Here is a 23,764-nt window from a genome sequence, read left to right as displayed (position 1 = left end):
AGCGGGATGCAGCTGAGCTTCGCTCACGTGACCCGGCATTCTCGGGCGCTCCGGTACGGAGGAGACGACTCACCCGCGAGGCCTCCGGCGGCTCGGCGCACTGCGTCTCCCTCACCTTCTGCTCCTGGACCGCGATGTCTTTCAAATGCTCGTTTACCTACACGGTGGAGGAAAAACACAGTTTATTCACAGCCCGAACCCATCCCAGTCAGGCCAGCTAGCAAAACGTCAATCAGAGATAATACAGTATGTTCACATTAGTCCACATCCACGACATTACCATTCATCTTTTACAATGAATATCCTTCATTTTCAAGTGTACTGTACCTGCTGTACTTTTGGCTTTGAGCAATGACCTTTTTCCTTATCTGTTCCCTTTCAAATACAATGATAAGAAATCTGAGCGATAACACTTTCTTCCCCTTAGAATCACAACTGACTGTTTTCTTTCCCATTGTACATACAGGCCTATTGATTTCATTCCTACAGATGAACAAAAATGCAAAGTCTCCAGAGGAGTTCCCCTCAAAGGCTTATTGTGTCTCCAAGGCCATTTCCTTTCTGTGCGTGAGCAAACATACTGGCTATGTAACATTTGCTCGGGGGGATTTTTTTCCACAGCTGCCTCGGAGGCCTGCTAGACAACTGCAGTGAGCGGAGCGCCGCGTGGGGCTCCAGGCTGAGGCAAGCAGGCAGGGCACAAGTGCTCCCCGCGCAAGAATGTAAACGGACCAGTGGGCTCCCATTCAGGAGGCGGACTCTCCCTGACTCACCATCAGTACAGAGACCGAAGAGAGAGAAAAGTTATGTGACAATTCTCTAGGGACAGACCTCTGCTCTCCCTGACTCACCATCAGTACAGACAGAGAGAGAGAGAGAAAGAGAGAAGAAAGGGAGGGAGAGAGAGAGAGAGAGAGAGAGAAAGACAGAGAGAGAGAAAAGTTATGTGACAGTTCTCTAGGGGACAGCATCTCTGCTGCTCCCTGACTCACCATCAGTACAGAGAGAAAGAGAGAAAGAGAGAGGGAGGGAGAGAGAAGAAAGAGAGGGAGGGAGAGAGAGAGAGAGAGAGAAAGAGAGAGAGAAAGTGAGGGGGAGAGAGAGAGAGAGAGCATCTCAGCTCCCTGACTCACCATCAGTTAATTTTCTAGAGAGCATATGAGAGAGAGAGAGAGAGAGAGAGAGAAAGAGCTGCAACGTGACAGTCCTGTAGGGGACAGCAGTATTTGCTGAACCGGGATGGGCTGTGGCTTCCCTAACCCGGGGGGACGCACTCTGAGTGCCCGCTGTTCTGCGCCTCGCATAAGAGACGGTGAAGCCGCTGCGTTTCGATGCTAACGGCAAACGGGCATTTCAGCCACGGCGTCCCGACCTTGTTCATCCAGCTCGTCACCGCATCCTCGGTGTCGTAGGGCACGTCGCCGTCGGGGTCGAAGGAGGGGTACTGCTGGATGCAGGAGACCACCCGGTCCACGCTGACCGTCTCCACCGTGTACGCCATCATCAAGGTGTCAATCATGGCCAGGTGCGCGCTCTGAAACAGACGAAGCAAATGAGCCGTTACGCACCTTTCAGGCCTTCCACCTCGCAGTGACAGCACTAGCCTCCCCTGCCCTCGAGCTCTTCTTCTGTATTCATTTCTGCCCTGCAGCACCCTGACCCCAGCTGTACAGCCCCACGTGACAGCTGCTCTAGAAACAGCTGTGGTGCTCGCCTGGTGTATGACCTCACAGAGTAAGAGAGGGAGGCGGTGCCCCCGAATCCCACTGAGGGGTTCACAACTTTTACACATCAGACAGGAAACACTAAATGTAACATAATACATTACATCAGGGGCCCCTGTTCATGAAATGGATACAACCCTGTTCCTGGAGGGTCGTATCCATTTCTGATTTTCATTTCCTCCAATTATCTTAGCTCAACTAATAAATCACCTGCATATACTGCATATCGATGATGGTTCACTTTGACTATGCCATTGTAAAACCCTGCATACAGGGGCATAACAACAGTTCTCAACTGTCATTCATGAGCTTGTCAATAAATGTAGCTAAAGACACAGATGATGGAAATGATTGGGCTAGTTACTGAAAGAGAAGAATTTGGTACAAAATTTCTAAATGGATATAACCCCTCAGGAATGGAGTTTCTCACCCATGCACTGCACAAAACGGACATGACTACCGACGCTACAAATAAGGATAAAACACCAGCTCAAAGTGATGACATAGGTATGCAAGGCAAGCACAGAGCCATACTTAACTCTTCTTGCAGTGACGTAATAAAGCTGCATTTAAAAAACACTACACTACAGCTTCAGTGGAACTCTACAGAACTGAGACCACAATTTGAAGGGTAACTTCTAAATTTTGTATAGCTAACCAAAACGACAAATCTGTAATGTAGGCAATCCCTTACCTGCTGTTTGTCAGGCCTAACAACATCTCAGGAAACACACACACACACACACACACACACTAAAGAGAGTTAATGTATGTATGAAAGCTGGGAGATTAAATGCAGAGGGTGTTTTACCTGTTAGATCAGCATGTAGTAGTGTTTCAATTACAGAAGGGACAAGTGGGTGACAAGTAATTCTCCACCCCGCTGTCCACGCAGAATGCTGTTTTTGAGTCTGAACAGGCTGGTTTAAGTTAAATAGTGGGTACACAGTGGTAGATACATTCATAATGGTTATTACTCAAAGACCTTCATTCCAAACCAGCATCTTCTGAAATGGGAGTTCAGAACAAATGTCATTGACTTGACCTGTTTTACAGTGGACTTCCCAACATGCAGACACAGTTGCAATTTCCCCACTCAAAATGCCCCACTTCATACTCAAGTGGAAAAAAAAATTGATTCAGATAAAAATAAATGGCTTATGTCTCAGGACAGCTACCTGCACATCCAAACAGCATCTTTCAAATGGGAGTCAAACAAATGTCCATTCACCCCTCCTGCTTTACAGGTGGAATTTCACATGCAGACGACAACATTACAAAATGTTCCGGAAAGAAACCGATTTCTCCACTTTGAAACTCTTTCCTTGCCTGTCAAACTGTCTAATGTGACAGGTAAGGAACAATAAACTATGTTTTACAGTTTTGGTGAAGACAACCTTTAGTTTACAGGCAACATATAACAAAATGTAAAAACACATAACAACATTGTATGAAGCCTAAAAAACACAATCACTAGTTTCTCTGCACTAACAAATGTAAATTAATCATCATAATTTATTAATAATCTTGATAAAAGAATATGAAAAGGGTGATGCTGGGTGACTCCTTCTGTTATGGTATTGTTCTTGTGAATTAATGGGACCCGCGGTCTGGTATGGAACCCGGACTGTGCAATATTCCCACTGGGGGCAGAAACCCCTCAAAGTAACGCAGAATTGGCGCTGGCGTCACACAAGGTTGAGAGGGTTTCAGCCGGCCAGCTTGGTAGCGTCTCGTCACGCAACGGTTAATCAGACAGCCGAAAATTCCCTGGCTGAGCTGCACGTGAAGCGTCTTTGTCCAACTCCGTGTGAACCTGACCAGCGAACCACTGTGGGATAAGAAGCGGCGGCTGACTTCAAGTGCTGTGGACGAGAGAAAATTCTCGCCTGCGCTCCCGTAAAGTATGGAAAGAGAATATAAAGACAGGAGAAAAACGGATGATCCCAACAAAGAGTATCCGTCTCGTCAGAGGGGAGCACTCCTCGAGTGCTGTTGGTTGACATTCCACACGTTTTCTTGAGGGTTCAGTGGCCTCTTTGTCCAATTTAGAATCGTGTCCCCGAGCATACCGTGCGCATACATACGCAAGGCTAAAGCTGCTACGCTGCCGCAATCCTATTATCGCCAAACCCAATAAAGGCACTTAGGCAATGGAGTAAAACACTGAACACACGGCACCACTCAAATGGGAAACAGAGGTAAGTGCTGGTCCACGGAGAAGGGCCACGTTTTACGCTGTGGTGGTTTCCCAAGAGTTCTCCATGCAAATCACTGCACGTCGTCACGGTCTGCAGGGTGCAGAGTTTCGCCAATTTAGCGGCTTTATCGCTAGATTTACCGACTTTTTGACTTCTCTAGTGACTAAAAATCTTATCTAGCGACAAATTTGACGACTTCTCGCAACTTTGGCAACCTCCATTCTCGTTGTTGAGCAACAGCAGAAATCACCTTTCACCGATTTCGTAGCACCCCCCCCCCCCCCCAACCCCCCCAACCCTAGTGACGCCATAACGACTTCTGGTGAGATTTTTTTGGCAACACTGCGGGCGCATTCTCCATGTGCCAGCGCTGCCGAGCGAGTCCACGCAGTGCACTGCAAATCAGTGATACTTTGAGGGAAAAACAAACTCGAGTGTGGTCCCATCGTGAGCGGAAATAAATTCAAGAAATCGGACTGCTTAGTTTGAATTTCCTATACATGCTCTGTATGTACTTTTAAACATAAACATTTATGCGGAACCATAACGAAGACTGCAGTTTCTGTGTTTTCCAATGCCTAATTGCATTAATCTGTGTCACCGTTAATGTAAGCTCAAGAGAAACGCACCATCTGTGAAAATTAAATAAAAAAAAATCAGCCGCACAAGAAAACGCAGTGACGTTTAAAGGTGAAACATTCCTTGGGTGCCTGTTCCAATCACAGGCTTGTCAACAAACGAACCGTGCACGAGAAGCAAGACGGCGAGCGGATGAACCCAGGCGAGGGATGAACGTTTCTGCATTCAGCCGTTAATTAAATATCCCCAAGCCTAGCAAGAAAATACTGGCATCATCATTGTCTTTCCAAGAAAAAATAATTTAGCGCTGTTCTCTGATCGGTTGCACTGCTACCAGTGCTAAGCCTACAAGTCACAATCAAGTCAGTGAATAATTGGCCCAGACACAGCTCCAACCGGCCAGCCCTGTTCCCAAACTCTCCCGAAGGGGGTGTTTATCCTTCAAGCAGTTAATAACATAGCGCGACCGCACTTGACATCGTCTCTAATTTATTTATCCACACAGAGGCAACGGCGTGGTACACATTAATCGAGGAGTATCATTACTAACGCATTCCTTTCCATTTCAAAAAATGATCAAGGTATTTCAATATTACATTTAAAGATGAGGATCTGCTCCAAGGTCCCAATGCAAACACAATTACCATGGTTTCCTCTGGACACCAATTACAGAATATTGCTTTCATCCTCCACCATGCCTGCTGTGACAGAAAGGAAACTTCTCGTTTCTTACACAGTAAATGCAATCTGTTAGGCTGGGGACAGCTTAAGACACTTTTGCTGTGAAATATGAAACAGGTCCTCTGAAGAAAGCTCTGTACATACAGAATGACATTACCGTTCTGGCCCTCACAATCAAATGAAGATCAAATCAGGCAGCATGCCTGTCTATGTGCATGCTCACCAATAGATCTGAACTGGTGTTTACAGATCTGCCACTGCTGCAGAACAATAATGGATAATTATCCCTGAAGGGGGCAAGTCACTGTCCTTCCCCCAAGCGACCACAGACCATGGTAACATGACTATTCTAACCCAGTGGTCCTATGGAGATGAGGTGTCAGATGTAAAGGGGAAAACAGATGGGAGATGATGGTTTTGATTGGGTGCCGAGCCAGCTGTTATTTTTATTTTTTTATTTTTCACACGAGCTGTCCTTGAAATGAATGGATTTCACTCAAAGACAAACTGTGGCATTTCTACATGCTCATAGCAGAGGGCCAAATATTAAATTACATAATGTCTGAGTCTTCATGCCAACACCCTTTCACATTTAACATATAGCCTAGACCTAAATCCATTATGGATTTAATATCCTCAGGTAGAAAATAATTTTTGCCTTCTCATTTTATTGGTCACTTCTCCACGGGCATGCTGAGGGTAAATGCTTGGTGTAGTATTTAAAGAATTTCTTGGTATTACGATGTATAATTCAGCCAACCATACAAATAACTCTAATTTCTTATGAAAATCAACAGCAATCCTACTGGCGTGCATTTTCACAAATCAACAATTCCTAAAAGTGTCCAAAAATGTCCCCTCAGACATCTCTACATTGTATACTGTAGGTACAGAGATTTACAAATACGAGTGTGAACACAGACATGAGCCAAAGAAAAGAAAACCCTGCCTGACCAGCTGACAGTACAATAAAATGAATACAGCTCCCACGATGCTCTCATTTTGGATCCTGGAAAGGCTAAAAAAGCCCACCAGAAAAGCAGAATCATTGTGCCGTATATTTCTTAGATGGAGAATGATGTTCATGACTTAATGACTACAGCCCATTGTGCTTCTTTAAATTCAAGGAAAGCTATTCTCTTGATTTTCTAAAGCAAATTTTCTGTAGAGCACGTCTCTGAAAGGCTTTTCATTTATCTGCACTTATCAAGACACAAGTAAACTAGCATGATTAAACTCATAATAAGTAGGGAACTGCATGTCTTCTATAAACACTTTTCTGATTCTTCACAAACTGTATAATTTCAGATATTGAATAGGTCTATTTGAATTCAATAAGCAAAAATAAAAAGATATCAGTCATACTCATCTTTTGACAGACATTGAGGCCTATTATTATATTAAAACAGCTCCATCAGTATAGCTGTGCAGCCATCACACCAAAGGACTGCAGAACACACACAGCTGACACCAGAACACTACAGGTTCCTTAGCAACTGGGGGATCACTCTCGCCCGATTAGATAGGGAGTACCTTGCTGACGGAACTCCACTCCCTGGTTTATGCTCATGCCAATAATTTGCTTTTCTGTGGGGCTGGAGCCTACAGTTAGTATGAGCGCAGTCAGGACACAAATTCCAGTGGTTGATTACTGCTGTAGTGCCCTGTACTGATAACCTGTGGTTTAGCTAGATGCATCACCATGGCAACTCGACATCTCGCTTTTTTCATGTTTAATCGGATAGTCACCTGGTCTTACATGAACAAATAGCCTGGGACATCGGTTAAATTCGACACTCAATTTCTAGCTGTTTGTTGCATTCCCAGAAAGCACTATCAGGCAGCTCATCTACTGGTGAGATTAGCTGTGGCTCATTCACAAATGTGGGAAAGCACAGGAGTGCTCGGAGTCCACTTCACACCCCCCCCCCCCCGAACACCGACCAATGGGCAAGGCTGCAGAGCCCTGACGCGAAGGTCAGACACGCATGATCTTTCTGAGCCTCGCTCTCCCCGACTCATTCCCCACCGGCTTCTCAGCCAAGACAAAAGCGAAATGGCAAGTGCTGTAATGACTGACTGTTGAACCCGCCTGGACCTTCCGCAGCCTCAGTGATTGCTGTAGATCAGATCAGGAAAGGATTCTGCACTGAGTGGATGAAAAGGTACTCTGCACTGAGTGGATTAAAAAGCATATGTTCTAGATTTTCATATGGAAAATAACTGATGAAGTGAGTTATACAAACTGAAGACCATAATATGACCTTCAGTATTCCAACCAAATCACTTAAAAAGAATAAATGTGTATTTTGTAAGTGATTGGCTGGCATTCATACAGTGAAGATCCTGTCTAAATTTACGCCAATATAATCACTGCAATCGCATCCAGTGCACGTTAAATACAGTTTACGGAGACAGAAACTACCTTCCTCTTCTTCTGAGGATTATTTTGCATTACTTTAACTGGTACATTACTTTAATCCATTCCCCTAACAGCAAGTCATTCCATTCTAATTCTCCGTATTAAACAAATGACTAGTGACATCCAGCACTGCTGTGTGCGTGTCTCATTAGAAGAGCTCTTCGTCGCGATGTGCGACTTACTAACATTGCGCCACGCATCAGATTTACTCAATCCTAAAGCATTACAACTGGCAGTCATGAAAAATGTACTAATTAAATTCAATTCAGAAGAATCTGAAAGCAATTCCCAGTCATTTCCACAGCACACTTGAACTGCATCACAAAACTGAGAATTTACTGTCAGACAGAGCAGGCTGCCTTGGACCTTCTGTTCCCCTGCATGCTTGAAAGGGGGGTGGGGAGTGGGCGTGGTTGCTCTCCCCTCCCACTGCAGGATGGCATGGGACCGAGAGACTGGGCTACAATAGGGTGCTCACACAGAGTTACGGCTCTGCATAAACCCGCCTCTTTGTTTGCTCGGAGGGGGGAGAAGCAGGAGCTGTGAGCGGCATTTCAAACATGCCGTGACCCCCGGCCGTCCCTCTGCGTCGGTGCTGCCGCCCGGCCAACAGCACCATATCCTGCTTTACCGGAAATGCGTGCGCCGGTATTGTCTTTCAGCCGGTCTCGCCAAAGCTGAGATATTACTGACGTCTTCGCAAACAAACATCCTTCTGAAAACTTCATTTCAGAGGTTGTATGTACTGCACAGTGGAAAGTGGAAAGAGAGGAAAGAGGACAGCCTTTATTGAGATACAATTTTTAAAGGTGTTGTTCTGAATTTGTCGTCATTTCATGCTTATTCTTTGGGCGTACTGGCTGCCTCACTGATGCACCAAACCTAATCAGCAATTACACATTCAATGCCAAAATGATGTTCTCTGAAAGCTAATCTTTATAATGGCAGTGAGTCACCACCCATTAGCCACGACAAAGGTGCGTATCCACCTTTAGACCTGGTGTCCGAGGCCTCTATTATGTAAGCGGGGATGCAGAATTGGCTCTGCCCGTGTGCATTTGGCACTTCAGAAATCTTCCCTGAAAACACGGCAGACCTCCCTCTCGCCTGTGCGAGATGTAGCCATGGTAACGGAGCAGTGGCGCAGTGGGAGAGGGGGGGGCGCGTGCGGCTCTCGCGGGCAGAACGGGGAGGAGAGCTACGCCTGCCACTGCCTCCCCCAGAAAGCAGTCAAACGCACAGGAACCCCAAGTGTTTGCCTGCGGAACTAGCCTCAGCGTTTCAAAGCTAAACCGCTACCCATGTCCACTGCTTAGCTCTATGCAGACATTCTAGAGCCTGGCTGTATAATATGAATCCTATCATCAATGTAAACAACCCTGAAATGTTCTGCTTTGCACATTAAAAATAATACCTGACTTTAGCTATTAATACCTCCCAATATCACAGCATGTTCTGTATCTGCAACTCCAATGATGAACTCCATAATTTGGGAGGAGAGATTTACAGGTAGTCTCTCACAGCATCTGCTTTTTTCAAAAAAGTGCTCCAGTTCACATTTCTTTTGTACTACAGATTCATAGAGAGTAGTTGAAATTATAGTTACAATGGTAAATGCCATGTAAATCTTGTTTTCCGAACGCTGCACTGGAAAAACAAGGTGACTTGTTGAAAGGTTATTTTCATCCGATGGTTTCCTGCCCTAAGCATCTGCACGCTGGATAGTGAGCCTAAGCCTGTGCTATTGAGCTCACTGAAGAGGTAGGTCAATGTTTATGCTTCAGTATACTGGGCTAGAGTGTGAATTATACATCAAGTTGTGTCTCATGCAATAACATGTCAGCTCAAGACCACAGCCCTCAAGAGACTAAAAGCATATAGTACAAAGGAGCCATCCGTTGAACAGACCTGCTACCATTATTCCAGAATTTTTAGGAACAATCCAAACTAAGACCAATTAAACTTACATACCACATTGTAGCTCTGTATTGGGGAATTTGTTTCGAAAGGGAATTACCTTAACATCACACAAATTCAAAATTCTTTAATATTTCATGCAGATATTAAATATATTGTTTTGCATGCTTAGAATACACTATGTACATGTAACCAGAATCATTAGATCACATATTGACACGAAGAAGCAAACAGCTTCCCAATTTTATGTAAAAATTATGTGAATGTATGTGGATGTAGCTTGGAAAATGAATTTCTTTAAATTAAAAGAATGAAAAACTGTCAAATGTCGAACTGAATGTGTAATATAAATATTGATAATATTTTTGGACCAAGGTAATTGCCACTTTAGGAGAAAGATAAGAGGATAAGAAGTCTACAGCATGCCATAGTACAGATTTACAAGTCTCCCTACAGTGCTTTACAATGCTAACAACCTGTCTTTGCACAGCAGTCCTACAGCCTTTTAAAACTATGCCTGTGTCACCGTACTGGAAATATAGCAACACAAACACCTTATATGGCTCTGTTTTTATACCTAGACTGGAAAAGGCAGCAGTGTCACCATGGTGATAATGGTGACAGGTTAAGAGAGAAAGCTCTACGTCAGCCGTTGCTGAACGGGGGAAGACAACTGAAATAAATGGCCCATTTCCAACTTCATTAAATATTGAAGCACGCAAGATTTTTCCACTGAAAAAAATATTCTCGCTTCGCCGCTATCAAAGCCTTTTCACTAGAACCTTTACGTTTGTCTCCAAAACAGCTCCGGGAGCTCTCGACCAGGCTAAAAGGCACAAGGTACGACCATGTCGTGCTGCAACGTGCCGCTGAAGACCGGCTCCCCGAGAACGAAGACAAACGACCGAAAGCCGGTCTGAACACACCCGGCACCTTCAGCTACAGCGCGCTACGCGCTGTGCTTCAGAGGGAGCTCAGAGAGGCAGTGCGCTCCGCTTTATGCCCTGGCGAACGCCCCGTCTCCGCAGGAAGCAGGGCGTGCTCATACACACGGAGCAGGGCTCAGAGTCAGACCCTACCTCACACGGCTGAGCGCACACCCTGCTAAATCAAACAATTCACACATCGCACTGCCTTGTAAATGCCCTTGCTGTTCGCCAATCCGCAGGCTGTGCTGCCCGCGCAGGTAGAATCCATTACTCACAAGGACGTATATAACAGAGAAAATGATGGGCTCTTCAGAGTCTTGGAAAAGGGCGGAGTTTTATTTGCCGGTGAAACATCTAATGAACGCAGTTCTTTTCTGGCTTTCTGCCACGGCAGACTATCCCAAAGACGAGAAACGGCACAGTCCCCTCCCCGAGCCTCCGCCATTGCCCTCTCTACAGACGGCTTTCCTCTGTACGCCTAAACGTTCTCCAGCCTTTTCACGCAAGCAGCGAGAGAGGAGAATCTGTATTCACCGCACATTTCAGGCACATATCAGGCTTTGACTCAGCAGTGGAAAATCTTGGCATGGTTCAGTGGCATGCCAGGCCCCAGTGCCCTTTAGAGTCTTCCTCGTTCTCGTTCCACATTCACATTCCCCAGTGCTGCGTGCTCATCCTCTTCACCTAACGGCAGCGAGCCTAGTGCTGTGCCGTTAGATTATAATTCACAAAGAGGTGTTTTATTGCTTTATTTAGCCAGCTGGGCAGATTGTTACAGGGATCACTCAGCGGTGTGAAAGCTCTCCTTTGTTAGTAAAGCTGCACGTACGGTTGCTCCTGAAGCAAAGTGATTTCAGTGTTATAACAAGGATTCAGCCTCTGATTGTTCTGAAGTCGTTTGCTTTTCTTTACTCCTAAGGGTGGAGCAATACAGCTGCCTGAAAGCAGAGAGCGAGCGAGGGAGGGGGGCAAGACAGAGGGAGGGAGAACAACAGACGGAGGGAGGGAGGGAGGGAGGGAGAGGTGCTAAAATTTACTGTTCCATTCCCCATGGTTCAAACCAGCACACAGCGGAAGAGATGAGGCCTGTTCTTCTGAGCATGTGCAGACTGGTTCTCAGAGCCCATCCTCTCCCCACAGACACATGACTATTATTCTATACCTGGACCCAGGCCAGCAACCATCCACAAACCTGTTAAATCAGCACCTTTTACCCTCTGTTGCAGTCAATAATAGCTACGTACGTAGTAACATTCCATTCTTCCAACCTAAAACACCCATTCACTTCATACAAACTGCTTAGACTGAAGCAATTACATTAGCGATGGGCGTGGCCTGATTTGGACACGGAGCAACACTGCAGCGTTTTTGCAGGAGGGTACCGAGCCAGTAAGAGAGGACTGTCATCTGCTGGCCCATATGCCTGCCACTGGGATGCTGAGATTTTCTGCGCACCTGCCTGGTTTAAAAATGTATTTACTCGCTTTATCGATTGTTGCCTCACAAGCATCAAAATCACAATTTTGTCCTTCCTTCCTTCCATCTATCCTTCCTTCTTTCCTTCCTGTAATTGAAGGAATGGTTGCTTTCAAGCAGACTGCTCCTCATGTAGACAGCAGTGTGTACATTGCTGGTGCAGACTACAACATGAGCAGTACCCCGACCATCAACAGCACCACACACATGCACTTTTATATGATTACCTGATTACAGTTATATGACACAAACTAATGACATTAATAGCAAAGAGACTGTCATAAGAGTCATGGTATAAAATAATCATGGAAACCTATTAAATATTACTCTTCTTGAATTGCATTAGATTAAGAGTTTATTAGGATGGTCTCTTGTGCCCTAGCTGCGCAGTACACTGTTCTGAAGCAGTACTGTGTGTGTGTATGTGTGTGTCTGTGTGTGTGGACTTGTGAGTGTGTGCGCGTGTGGGCAGCAGGAGCAGATGGGAGTGTGTTCCTTCAAATGTGAGACTACTGAAGAAGGAAGATGAGCATTTTGGGAAATCACTGCAATGCAGACCTGCACCTCCATGTTGTTTTCAGGCCAGAATAGAGGCCAGAAGGGAAACGGACATTAACTGTGCCAATGCTGTGCTGATGCTGTGCTGTTTTCACTGGAGTCAGCCATATATACCGTCCTACAGTCCTAGATGAGCAATTCAGCATTATTTCAGAACCTCAATCTATCACAAATGCATCCGAACAAGCATTCAACAGCAAAGCACAACATCGCACCCTACAAAATTCACATTTATGTACTAAATTTAGTGCAAATTTAATTCTTTCAGTCTCTCCTGTGAAAGCTTTGTTGTGTTTTTCAATAACAAGAGAGTGGTGTGTTTATGGATCCTCCAAATCAATCATGCTCACACTCTCCCTTGAAAACCATTCCTTCTTAAATAATTGATGATGCAGTTCCCCAGACATCATTTCATCAGTGCAACCACATTCTGTTAAAGGATTTTAATTTAATTAGTACAGCAATGTCCTCCTCAACTTGATCCTTCTTATTTAAGAGCCGTTTCATTACACACACAATACACTAAACATGGCTTCTTGGTAGGTTCGGCTTGATGTGTTTCATTACCATGTCATTAGATAGGAAAATGAAAGCGTTATTCTCATTTTGTCTGGAGATTTCATGAAATCACATTTAAAAAAAAATGTAAACAAACATCAGGTGAACATACAGAAATTAACTCATGCATGCCACAGTGGACAACGCTGTACATGCAATCAGAAAGAGAACATATCCATCACTCTTAAAAGTGATGTCAAAAAGTAGGTAATAATCAGAAAAACAATTAAGAAATAAGATAAGTTTATTTTCTGTATATATCCTTGGTGTGATAATTATGTTCTCTTTCTCTGGTGGAAGGGCTCACCTACAGCTGCTATCAGTGTATATGTTGCCCTCCGTGTTACAAAAGTAGACCATCCATTTTTTCCAGCAGCGTCTTATATTTACTCATTCTTGTTTATTTCGAGAGTATATCCAGTGCTCTATCCCCTGCTACACGCTCTTTGACCCATTTCTATACCTGGATATTCCCAATGGTATTCAGGTACAACAGGACTGTCCCACCTGGGAATCACACCCAGAATCAGATATTCCAACCACTACACCGCAAGCTACAACAACAGTAGCATTAGCAATTCAGTTATCGGTGAGAGCGGTCGAAACGTATTATTGATTCATGTACTGCTCGCATGATTGCCGCTCACCAGGGGAGCGAGCTAATATTAGACTCACGAGTACTGATGGGAATTTTCATTGCCTCATAAGCCAACAGAGATTTCTGAGTCTTATGCTTAGCCCTCTTCTACTGCCATGTTAGTAGTTAAAATTAGGTTGAAGACAAGCATCAGTTTATGATAAATTTCAAAATCAAAAATAGATATATGTTACCATAAAAATACAAATTAACCAGTCTGATACAGTATATTGGAGCAAATGATTTCTTTCCTGATACTTCAATAAGTTTTACATCATTATTTTTTATTAAATCTGTCATTATGTCCTATAAAATATATTGTGAATATAGCAATATAAGCCTAATATTTTAATTATATTAGCATATTGACAAAATATTATATATAATACAGTTTAATATCTTCATAGCAGATGGCAATATTATAGACAAATGACCAAAGTTAATATGAAGATTGCATAAAGTGGGAAATAATTATCGTGCCATGGACGCTGATCCTGGGGAAAGTAGCTAAATGACAGATACTCATGTCAGTTTTCTTCTTTGGAAGAGATTATATTCTCATTCCTGCAATTGAATATGTCAGGTCTGAATACGAAAGCAATAAGTCTTATTACCAGTGAAGCGTATTAGAAGAAAACGTCTAGAATAATTCCATCAGCGCATATTACTTTTATGACACAATGATAACACCTCAATGAATTCCACCTTTCCATTTGACCTCTTCATTATCAGCACATTGAGACCACATCTGGATTAGCAATAAGAACTAAGGGCCTTGCGCATGTGAATCACCTTCTCAAACATACATTTTTATGCTATTAACATTTGGTATTTCATAATATTTGTGTATATTCCTGGCAGGCAAACACATCTATGGTGAGCAATATAACACGCAGTTTTACAAATCCGCCACACACTACTGGACATTGCACCAGTTCTGGATAAGCACCTTATGACGCTGCCCGACTTGCAAAACCAAACCTGCAACCTTCGCTTCACAACAGTGCTAATGCTATGGGACCACCTGCCACCTTCATCTAAAAGACTCATTCAATTCAGTTCTTTTACAAAAGGGTGTGGAGAAGCATAATATACACTATACAATATACTGAAAATGATAGCTCCTCCCACGTATCCTGTACATTTTAAATCATTTCTTTTGTATTTTGGATGTGTACAAATTGCTACACACAGCCCAACAAATCCTACTTCAAGCGGGTGATAAAGACTCAGTTCTGAGAGGTAAGGGACTACAAATCCCAGCATCCTGTGCCTTAGTATAAAACTTCAACACGACTGAAAGCACAAAAGGAACCAATTACGTGGTGAATAATGACAGAAATGAAAAGGCAAAGAAAAGGCGCTACATGTCCTCACAGATGAAAAGATCTCTCTGTCTGATGCTGTTTTGACTGGAACCCTCCAGGCTCGGATCGTCTCCGTCTCATGTTCGTGAGGACCCATTCCCTGCCATGTTTCTATTTTTCTGCTGATTATATGGAGGCACGAAATGCACAGTGTCCACGCGAGGCGGGCTGTGCTGCTGAAGCAGACGCTCTCAAAGCAGCTCTGCTGAGAGACAATCTGACATTTAGAGTTCGCGAACGCTTCAAAAAGTGTCGCTTTAGTCCCACGACAGGGAAAATACTCACAGGTATTAAGATTCCCTTTTGAAGTGAGAAAAACAATGCTTCACTCCTACAAGATCTATGCAGTAACAGCAAAAACACTTATCTTACAAATATGATTATGATTCATACTGATGAGCACAAATTAAATCACTCAATTAGACAGACTATATACCAGGGATCATCAACTCTGGGTCTCGAATCCAAATCCAGCCCTGGTTTTCTTTTCTCCCAGGTAATTAGTGCTATTGATTGGCCAGACTGTCTTCACACCTGACTCCCAGGCAGAGGGGGGTGGAAAACCAGCAGTTCTCGGCCCTCGAGGACCGTGAGTTGCTGATCCCTGCTATATCCAGTGCATATACTACATACAGCATACTATTTAGCAGGTAATTTAAAATCAGTCATTTAGTGGTATTATTACACGGCTTGTTCTTCTTGAACCTGAGGTCAAAATGCCCATTTAGCCAAGGATGTTTAGCTCATTGGGGGGAATGGGTAAATGCAGTGAATGAAGACTCCCATTATTCAATACTGCAATACTGCAGGGAGTAGAACCGGTTGTGCAGAAAATCATACCAGAACAATATTGGAGAGAAACAAAGCCCATGGCATTTGAAGATGCAGCCACACTGCAGCACTGCTGTTACAGTGTGAGGTAAAGCGCTATTTCTATTACTAAACCGAAGCACAGCACTTTTGGACAAACAAGTCAAGCTGAACGCAATTAAGGACGACGAGGACAGCGCTACACTTTCCATTCAATCGAAGCGTGAGAAGCACTACGTTATAGCATTTACTAATGACCTTTAAATAGAGAAGCAGTCATGCAATCAAAGCCTCCTTTTGTCTTTGAGACAGAGCACAATGACACTCCCCATGTCTACCACAGGGATGTGCATGTGTGTGTGTGCAAGAGAGAGAGAGAGAGAGAGAGAGAGATAGGGAGGGACAGAAAGAGAGTGAGGGAGAGGGACGGAGAGTCAGAGAGAGAGAGAGAGAGAGAGAGAGAGAAGGAGACGGAGAGAGAGAGAAAGAGAGATGGAGAGAGAGAGGCAGAGGTAGAGTGAGAGAGACCTCAAGAGTGAGAAAGAGAGATTATCCCTACAGCGTTCTCTCACCATCTGAATGGGTCTCTTGCAGAGGTCCCTCTCGGTGACGAGCCGCTCCTGGTCGGTGACGTACAGGCCCTTCTGCGCCAGCGCCTGGATGACGCCGTCGTGCCCCAGCAGCGGCTTGGCGGCGTCGCTCTTCAGGATGAGGCTGCCCGCGCGGCAGTACAGCTCTGCCGACAGGAGCAGGTTCACCACCGGCGGCTTCACGTGCTCCTGCTCATACTGGTCTGTGTAGAACGGCTCCTTCAGCTCCTCTGGGACACTGTCTGTCGGGAAAGAAGGGACAAATCAAGTTCAGCAAAACCCACATTCACCGCTAGTCTCATAGTATCCCACCTCTACGGTATCCCAATCTATGTACGTTTTGGAGGCCATCACAAACTTAGCAGGACACTAAATATGTTATACCATCTGCCAAATTCGGGATAGTACTGAGTTTTGAGACATTTTTGGAGGCAAACTGCTACCAAAAACATATTTCAGCTTTAAAGTCTTTTTGGTCTCTTGTAATACCAAGATGGACCACAGTACACCACAGTACCCACAGTCCCAGCACAAGGTATTTTTATACTTGTGCAAAATTAATGATTAGGCTTGTAATACTTTTGGCTCTAGCCTTTCAGACTAATGCAAAATGAATGGCTACCATCCCAAAATTAAGGTGATGATAAATGAGGATACGATAAACAGAGTTAAATATTCTTGCATGGTTGTCAACCTAGAAGCCAGCTGTGATGCATTTGATTTTCTGCACTACCTTGTCCGGTACTTCAGCGATGCATTTTTACCATGAATAATGAATTGGCTCTTTTTAAAATAACATATGACTATATTTTATGGGCACATGTCCTACCTGTCTGACTGAATCATGCCATGACTGAGAACACAGATCCCATGGAGTAACATTCAACTGGTAATGAACTTGCATGGGAGTACATCCTGCCACAGTCATCATGCCACATGCTAGAGAGGATTCCGTGGTGAGCTCTTGCTTCTGCGCACTACATCGCTGGTGAAAAACCAAGAGATTTATTCTCGCAATTAAAGTGGGTGACTCCTACCTATAAATACTTCACTTTGCCTTGAAGAAATGCTGCACAGAATACGCAAATCAATGTGACACAATCATTCCTGAAGACAGAGATGATACCAGCAGAGTTTTTCTTCACAGCCATATAACAACATGCTGCAGATAAAATATTGTGTGTTTCCATTATTACTATTATTATTATTATTATTATTATTATTATCCACTGAATTTCAGCTGGATAATAGGCCTATCTTATTTCCGGTGCAAAGACAAAGGTACAACAACCTTGATCCGAGAACATGATCATCTAAGGGGTAGACTTCATGTTGCCATGGAAACTATAAGATAAACCCAGTCAATAAATCCACAATACATGCCTTTTACCAGGAGCATCTCAGCTCTCCATCTGATAGGGGTGGCTTAACACTGTGCCCATGCGTCTTTTCAGCTAGTGAGCAACGGGCCTCAATAATTCAGAGCTACATCATTAAAAAATGCAGAGCTGAGAGAGCCTGGTGATGAAAAGGTCTCTGATAAAGAAATGCAAGGTAAGACTTTCTCAATAGCCAATCACTGCATCAGCTTCCAGACGCACAACCCGCCACCCCTGCAGCCCCCAGGGTGCACTTCCCGACTGACTCATCCATTCGAAGTCCAAAATATTCAGACCACCCAGCATAATGTCTAGTATCAATAAATCTAAGTTTGAGTATCGACTACAGTGAAAAGTAGCATTACCCAGCTCCAAAGAGTCAGACATGAAGCCAAACTGCCACTTAAGCTACAGGGAGCTGGCTGCTCTAGCTACTTCTTAATTTAAATCTGAAAGCTTAATCTAATTACAAAGAATCGCACAAGAGCTGAAAAACTTCATGCACAGATTTACTTTCATATTCAATTTTTTTTAAAGGCCTATTACTACTTGCATATCTACTAGTTGGCTTAAGTTTTTCTTAACAGTGTCCTGATGTAAACTCACAGCCAAAACACAGCAGCATTTAAAATGTTTTTTACGCAAGGTGGCTGAAATTCTTATAACTGACAACATGGCTTATCCCACAGCTCCCTTTAGGGAAGCTTGCTGGGTCGGATCCTTAAAGTGCACTGCTGTGCTGGGCAGAGGCCAGGCTTCCAAGCCCATCTGAAATACTTCCAGACCCACAACAAGGAGAAAGAGAGGTTACTCTTCAATCCAAACCCTCCAAAACCATGCCTCTCTCCAGCTTGTCACAGGCCCTTGGCCCGGGTTCAGCCTCTGCTACTCTTCAGCAGGGAAAAGCCACTGCCTCCCACCCGCCCTCGTGTTCCATCTCCCTCTCATTACTACACCTGACCTCAAAAGCGACCGGCAGAGTCTCATCACATCAAGCAGATTTCATTTAAACACAAAGACCAACTGAATGACTGGTTTTCGCACTGTGAGGCTCAACATATTTTCTTTCCAACATTGTTGCTTGGGAACAGAACTGGAAGAGTTCATCACAGGAGCTGGTGGGATTGCAGTGGGCCAGGACAGATAATGGCGGCTGAGACGGACCGGCTGGGCCGTTTGCTTGCGTACACAGCCGGGTCTGCACAGCTCTTGCATCTGAAATCCATCTTTGAGAGCCACATCACACACCTAACTCTCTCGGAGCTACTGACTGCGAGCGCATTTTCCCCATGCACCAGCTGCACTGGGAGAAACCCCTCCTCTATCAGCTCAGAGGAAACTGGGGGATGGAGGAGGCGAGTGCTCCAACTGCGCAATGACTGAAACCCCTATCACCGCAAAGCATGCTGGGTCTGAAAGAGAGGAAGGTACCACAGTGCCAGGTGAAACAAACAAAGACTTTAAAGCACTCAGAGGAGACACTGACTCAGAGGAGGGATTTACAAACGTAACACTCTTTATAATACCTGCCTGTGCTCAAAGACACCCCGCTATCCTGTACGAGGAAAACACAGACGCCTCCATGCAAAAACTAGCCGCTGTAGCAAACATATCTTATTGATGCTGAGAATCTGAAGAACAGACGAGCGTACATTTTAATGAGGGCAGGAATCAGACACAGATGGCTTGAGGCGTCATCAATTGTACACCGAAAATCTCAACAGACGAGGGAAGATTTCCCTCTGCTCACAAGAGCGAACACCATACAGAAATGTTATCCACAAGCACATCAACAGCTATTTTGTGAAGGAATGGCATTTTGGAATCTGCCACCAAGAAGAAAACATTCAGGAAGTAATGTTCCCAAGAAGAAAAACAAAACAGGAAGTAACATTACGCTGAAGTATCACAACAATGCTATATGAAACTCATGTGAAGATGGGAGTCATTTAAGGAATCCATTTCATTCAAATCTGAGACTGTTTTTTTCCCCTTTACTCTGTTTGAAGGCACTGATTGATTGTGGAGTTTGGTCATGATCTAGAAACCAAGCAGTGCTTCTCTCCCTAGAGACCAGACTATATTTAAGGGGATTTATTCCAGTTCATGCAAGCTGAAATCTGAAAAATTTGCTTTAGAACATTCGCTTTCTTAACATCATAAAGATCACATTTTATGATTTTATCTTATGAATAACAATTCATGTGTAGTCATAGAGCATTTAAAAACTGAGAAAGTATAAAAATACTGCATGTACAGTAGCCTACATATAATAATTTCAACCTATGAAGTATCTTGCCCATTTATATGTACACAGCCAAAGCTGTCCTGAATGCTATTTTTATTTCTTGAGAGAGAACGAGAGAGAGAATACAACTAATTTTGGTCCACTCGATGTTTAGAAACGGAGGCTCTCCATCTCTCAACGAAGACATGTTAGGTCATCTTTAAAATGAGGTCTATTTAGTCCTATATTGTACTTGATCAGGTACTCATGTAGCGCTTGAAAATGTAAAGGCCCAGGGCTGAAAAAACCATTGGGTACAGTAAGCAGACATGATTACTGTTTATGTTGTGTGTTTCACTCTAATTAGAGGCTGCTCCTGGTGTTCAGGAAAATGGCAGATGGACACAGAGCACACATCTTGCTGTTGTGTAGTGTGCAACACGTGACCTGAGTTCTTATTCCCATTTGAACAAACATCTGGATTGTAATTAACACAAAAATGTTCATTAAGACATAAAATGACACACAAAAATTGCATAAGGAAACCTGTATGAACATCATGCCGCAGGGTTACAGCTTTTTCCAAGTTTAATTATGAGGAATGCCATTTTGACAGCCTTGCATTCAAGACTCCAGATTTCCATGCCCATTAAAGCTAAACGGGCTCCAGATATAAATGTAGCATAAGTGCTAACTACTAGAATTGCTATTTGCATCTGTATGGCATGCAATTAGCTCCAGTTATGCCACTGATACTGGAAACTACATGACAGAAAATACCATGCTAGAAAAGTTGTGATACTGCACATTTCTACACAACATTACACTTTTAACGCAAAGCAGGTTGGTGTTTTTTTTGTCGGATGTTGAGCTCATGTGCTGGTGACGTGTCCATCCAAACAAAGAAAGAACTAATCAAAATTTCAAACTAACAGCTCCCAAAACAACTTTACGTCACTGTTACACACAAGTTACTAAACCCTAAGTGATGAAGTGCAACATTTGTGCATACCACAATGACTCATGGATGAAAGGTCTTCATGCTGCTCTCAAATAGTAATTATCTGCAGTTAACCAAATTAAGAATTCTATTTTTCCCAATAAGGTTTTCAGTAATTTAAAGGTTTTTCAGGTTTTCATTCATTGCAGTGCAATAAAAAAAATGCCAGCCTGAAAGTGACCATGACAGGCCATAACTAGCCTGAACCTTGTGGAGCTAGAAAAGTGAGTTTCTGTGGAAATCTACACTATAGCAAAACAAATAAAATAAGTATGTGGTCAAAAAGTATACCTTATTTTTTCAAAGCATCTGTGGCATTGTCAAACCTTGCTCTGTAGCCTAACCTAGGACTAGCCATGCACCAAAAAGGATTAGAAGGCCATTAAAACATCTGAGGTCCCGCACTGAGATGGTGCACAATCAGCACAACTGATACAAGAGCAATTATTATGTCTTGAAAAACCCCATCGGTAAACAGTAGGCCTACGGCAAGAATGTACTTTTTTTCACATTGGCATCTGTCTCTGGAATAGCCGTCCTTTGCACATCAATTAGAGACAGAGTGGAGAGGTGTATAAAAACCATTTCAAGCATTACATATGGAGGTCAGTATCTGATTAGGTCTGCTCAAGTGGGACAATACTGGTTTTTGAGAGATCGGCCATATTTGGTTGATCTCGTGTATACCATTGGTTTATTTTCTGAGGAGTCTTTTTTTTTTTACTGGTAAATTTTCTAAATTATGAAATTGATTGATTTTATTGTCTGCCATATGAAATTTGATGTTTTTGTATGGAAACCGAGGACCACGTTGGAAATAAGCGTTGCTAATGCTTTATGTGCCATCCTCAGAACTTGCATCCAATGATGTATGCATCGTTTTACCCAAAACTCTTATTACTTCCAACATTACAGATAACTACTGAAGACAGCTGAAAAAAGTCATGTTGCAAGCTACCTCACTACATGCGAAAATATGATTGATAATAGTAACACTAAAATAATTTATTATTACGAATAATGCTGTGGCAAAATTACCACTATATTACTATATTGTCCATTAAAATATGACGTCAGTCGTCAATGATTCTACAGCTTAGGATGCTTCACGAGCTGTTCCATCTTTTTTCTTTTTTTTAATAACTTGACCCCGTATTGAAAGAAACAGCAACGGATATCTAAGGGTCCATAATTTCTAGTAGTGCTCCTCAATACCGCCGGGGTTGTGTACGTTTCTGTTGTTGCAACAGCAATAACCGAAAATTAGTAACTTATCAATAAACAATCTGTACGTGAAAAACCTAAGGACAGCCAATACCGCTGAAGCCTACCATCAAGCCTGTGGTATGTGAAAAAAATCTGAAAATGTATTTTTTTTCTGCCATCATTTTAAACTTCGTGTTTCTTAGTTTCATTATCAAAAATAGTAAAAACAATAACTATCGAAAATAAACAATAACAGATTACATAAATCCGCTTTTTCTATTATGAATGGCAAAATAAAACCAAGAAAAGACGCCACCTACCTGTCCCAAAGGCTTTGGCTATCAGCCATGTCAGGCTACAACAGATTTTTGCTTTCGTAAAATCATAATGATCAAAAGATTTTATAGCGGGAACAATAAAAGTCTTTTTGATCTCCTTCGAGCCTGCCACACCATCCATATTAACGCGTTGAACAGTAAATTCCAGTCCTCGAAAACCTATTGAACTAGGCTATGAAGCAATGGTTGCAGATGACATCCCTCCAATGGAATTTAATGCAGCAAATTTACTTTGCTTATTAAAATATATGATTCTGTTCTCAAGCCGACCACGATACGTTGGTTACAAGCCCACGTGAAGGCTAGCGCTATTTGTTCTTAAATTATAACTCCATTTGTTGAGGAAGCTTAGCGAGTCAGTCCAAGGAGCAAGCCCAGTAAACTGTAGCCTATCTCCTTGTAATTTTCATCCATTCTCTGGCATTGCCCTCTTCGGATTGCTGAAGAGATTTTAATATTTGAGAGGAACGTGTGCGTCTTAACTGTCGGTCAGAAACAGTTTCCATCTTCTGCGATATATTTTCGTAAGGGACCGGAGTTTGCTTTGTTATTTCCACATGTTCTGCCTCTAGATTTTTTTTAGTTGCCTTTCCAATACAATCCGCCTCCCCTTGCTGTCTGCGGTTTTCCTGCCGCACTGACTCGATTAAGGAGCTTCCTTCATTGCGCCTGCGCGATCCGCCCAGACCAGGCACCGACAAGCTGTTTTCCGTAGGCATCACGCTTTGTCGATGCGATACGATGTCGATATGATACGAAATGTGAAGGAATCAATAAGAATGGTTTAATTGGAGAGTTCATTTTTGACAAATGTTTTTTTTTTTTTGCCATAACCGTTGTTCTGTTGAGTATTGAGACAGAGTTGTTAGGCTATATCAACGGAATAACCTGGTTACTCTCAACGAGCTCGAAAGGGCAGATGATTTTATATTCCAAAACGTTGATTTCGTTACAGTTATGATGATGGACAGTATGAACATGAATACATTGGAAACAGGTCTAATTTGAAAAAATATGTTAGCAGTAGCCTAATTTATCCTGAATAATAACTAAAGCAATTAAATCACTGAATTTAACATGCATTATTCAATATGAAGCCTACTGTCAAAATTTTAATTAAGATATTTTAAAAATGTCTCACAGCTTCAGTAACCAGTAAGAACCT

At 43.1% G+C, this 23,764-nt stretch overlaps 1 protein-coding gene across 4 annotated transcripts in view; it reads right to left on the bottom strand.

Annotated features, from left to right (window-relative positions):
* camsap2a (calmodulin regulated spectrin-associated protein family, member 2a) overlaps positions 1-23,260 on the bottom strand; it is a 45,396-nt gene extending 22,136 nt beyond the window's left edge. For all 4 annotated transcript variants that reach the window (XM_064332067.1, XM_064332068.1, XM_064332069.1 and 1 more), the window contains exons 1-4: positions 22,582-23,260; positions 16,432-16,691; positions 1,373-1,534; positions 74-157 (exon numbers count right to left, since the gene is read on the bottom strand). In XM_064332067.1, the coding sequence (XP_064188137.1) occupies positions 74-157; positions 1,373-1,534; positions 16,432-16,691; positions 22,582-22,720 (645 nt within the window). In that variant the 5' untranslated portion in view covers positions 22,721-23,260. The remainder of the gene's footprint in view (positions 1-73; positions 158-1,372; positions 1,535-16,431; positions 16,692-22,581) is intronic.
* Between the last annotated feature and the right edge of the window lie 504 nt (positions 23,261-23,764).

Source organism: Anguilla rostrata, chromosome 4 (assembly GCF_018555375.3).
Source record: "Anguilla rostrata isolate EN2019 chromosome 4, ASM1855537v3, whole genome shotgun sequence".
NCBI lineage: Eukaryota > Metazoa > Chordata > Actinopteri > Anguilliformes > Anguillidae > Anguilla > Anguilla rostrata.
Note: the sequence above shows the minus strand (reverse complement) of the source record. Positions and strands in the feature narration are given on the sequence as shown.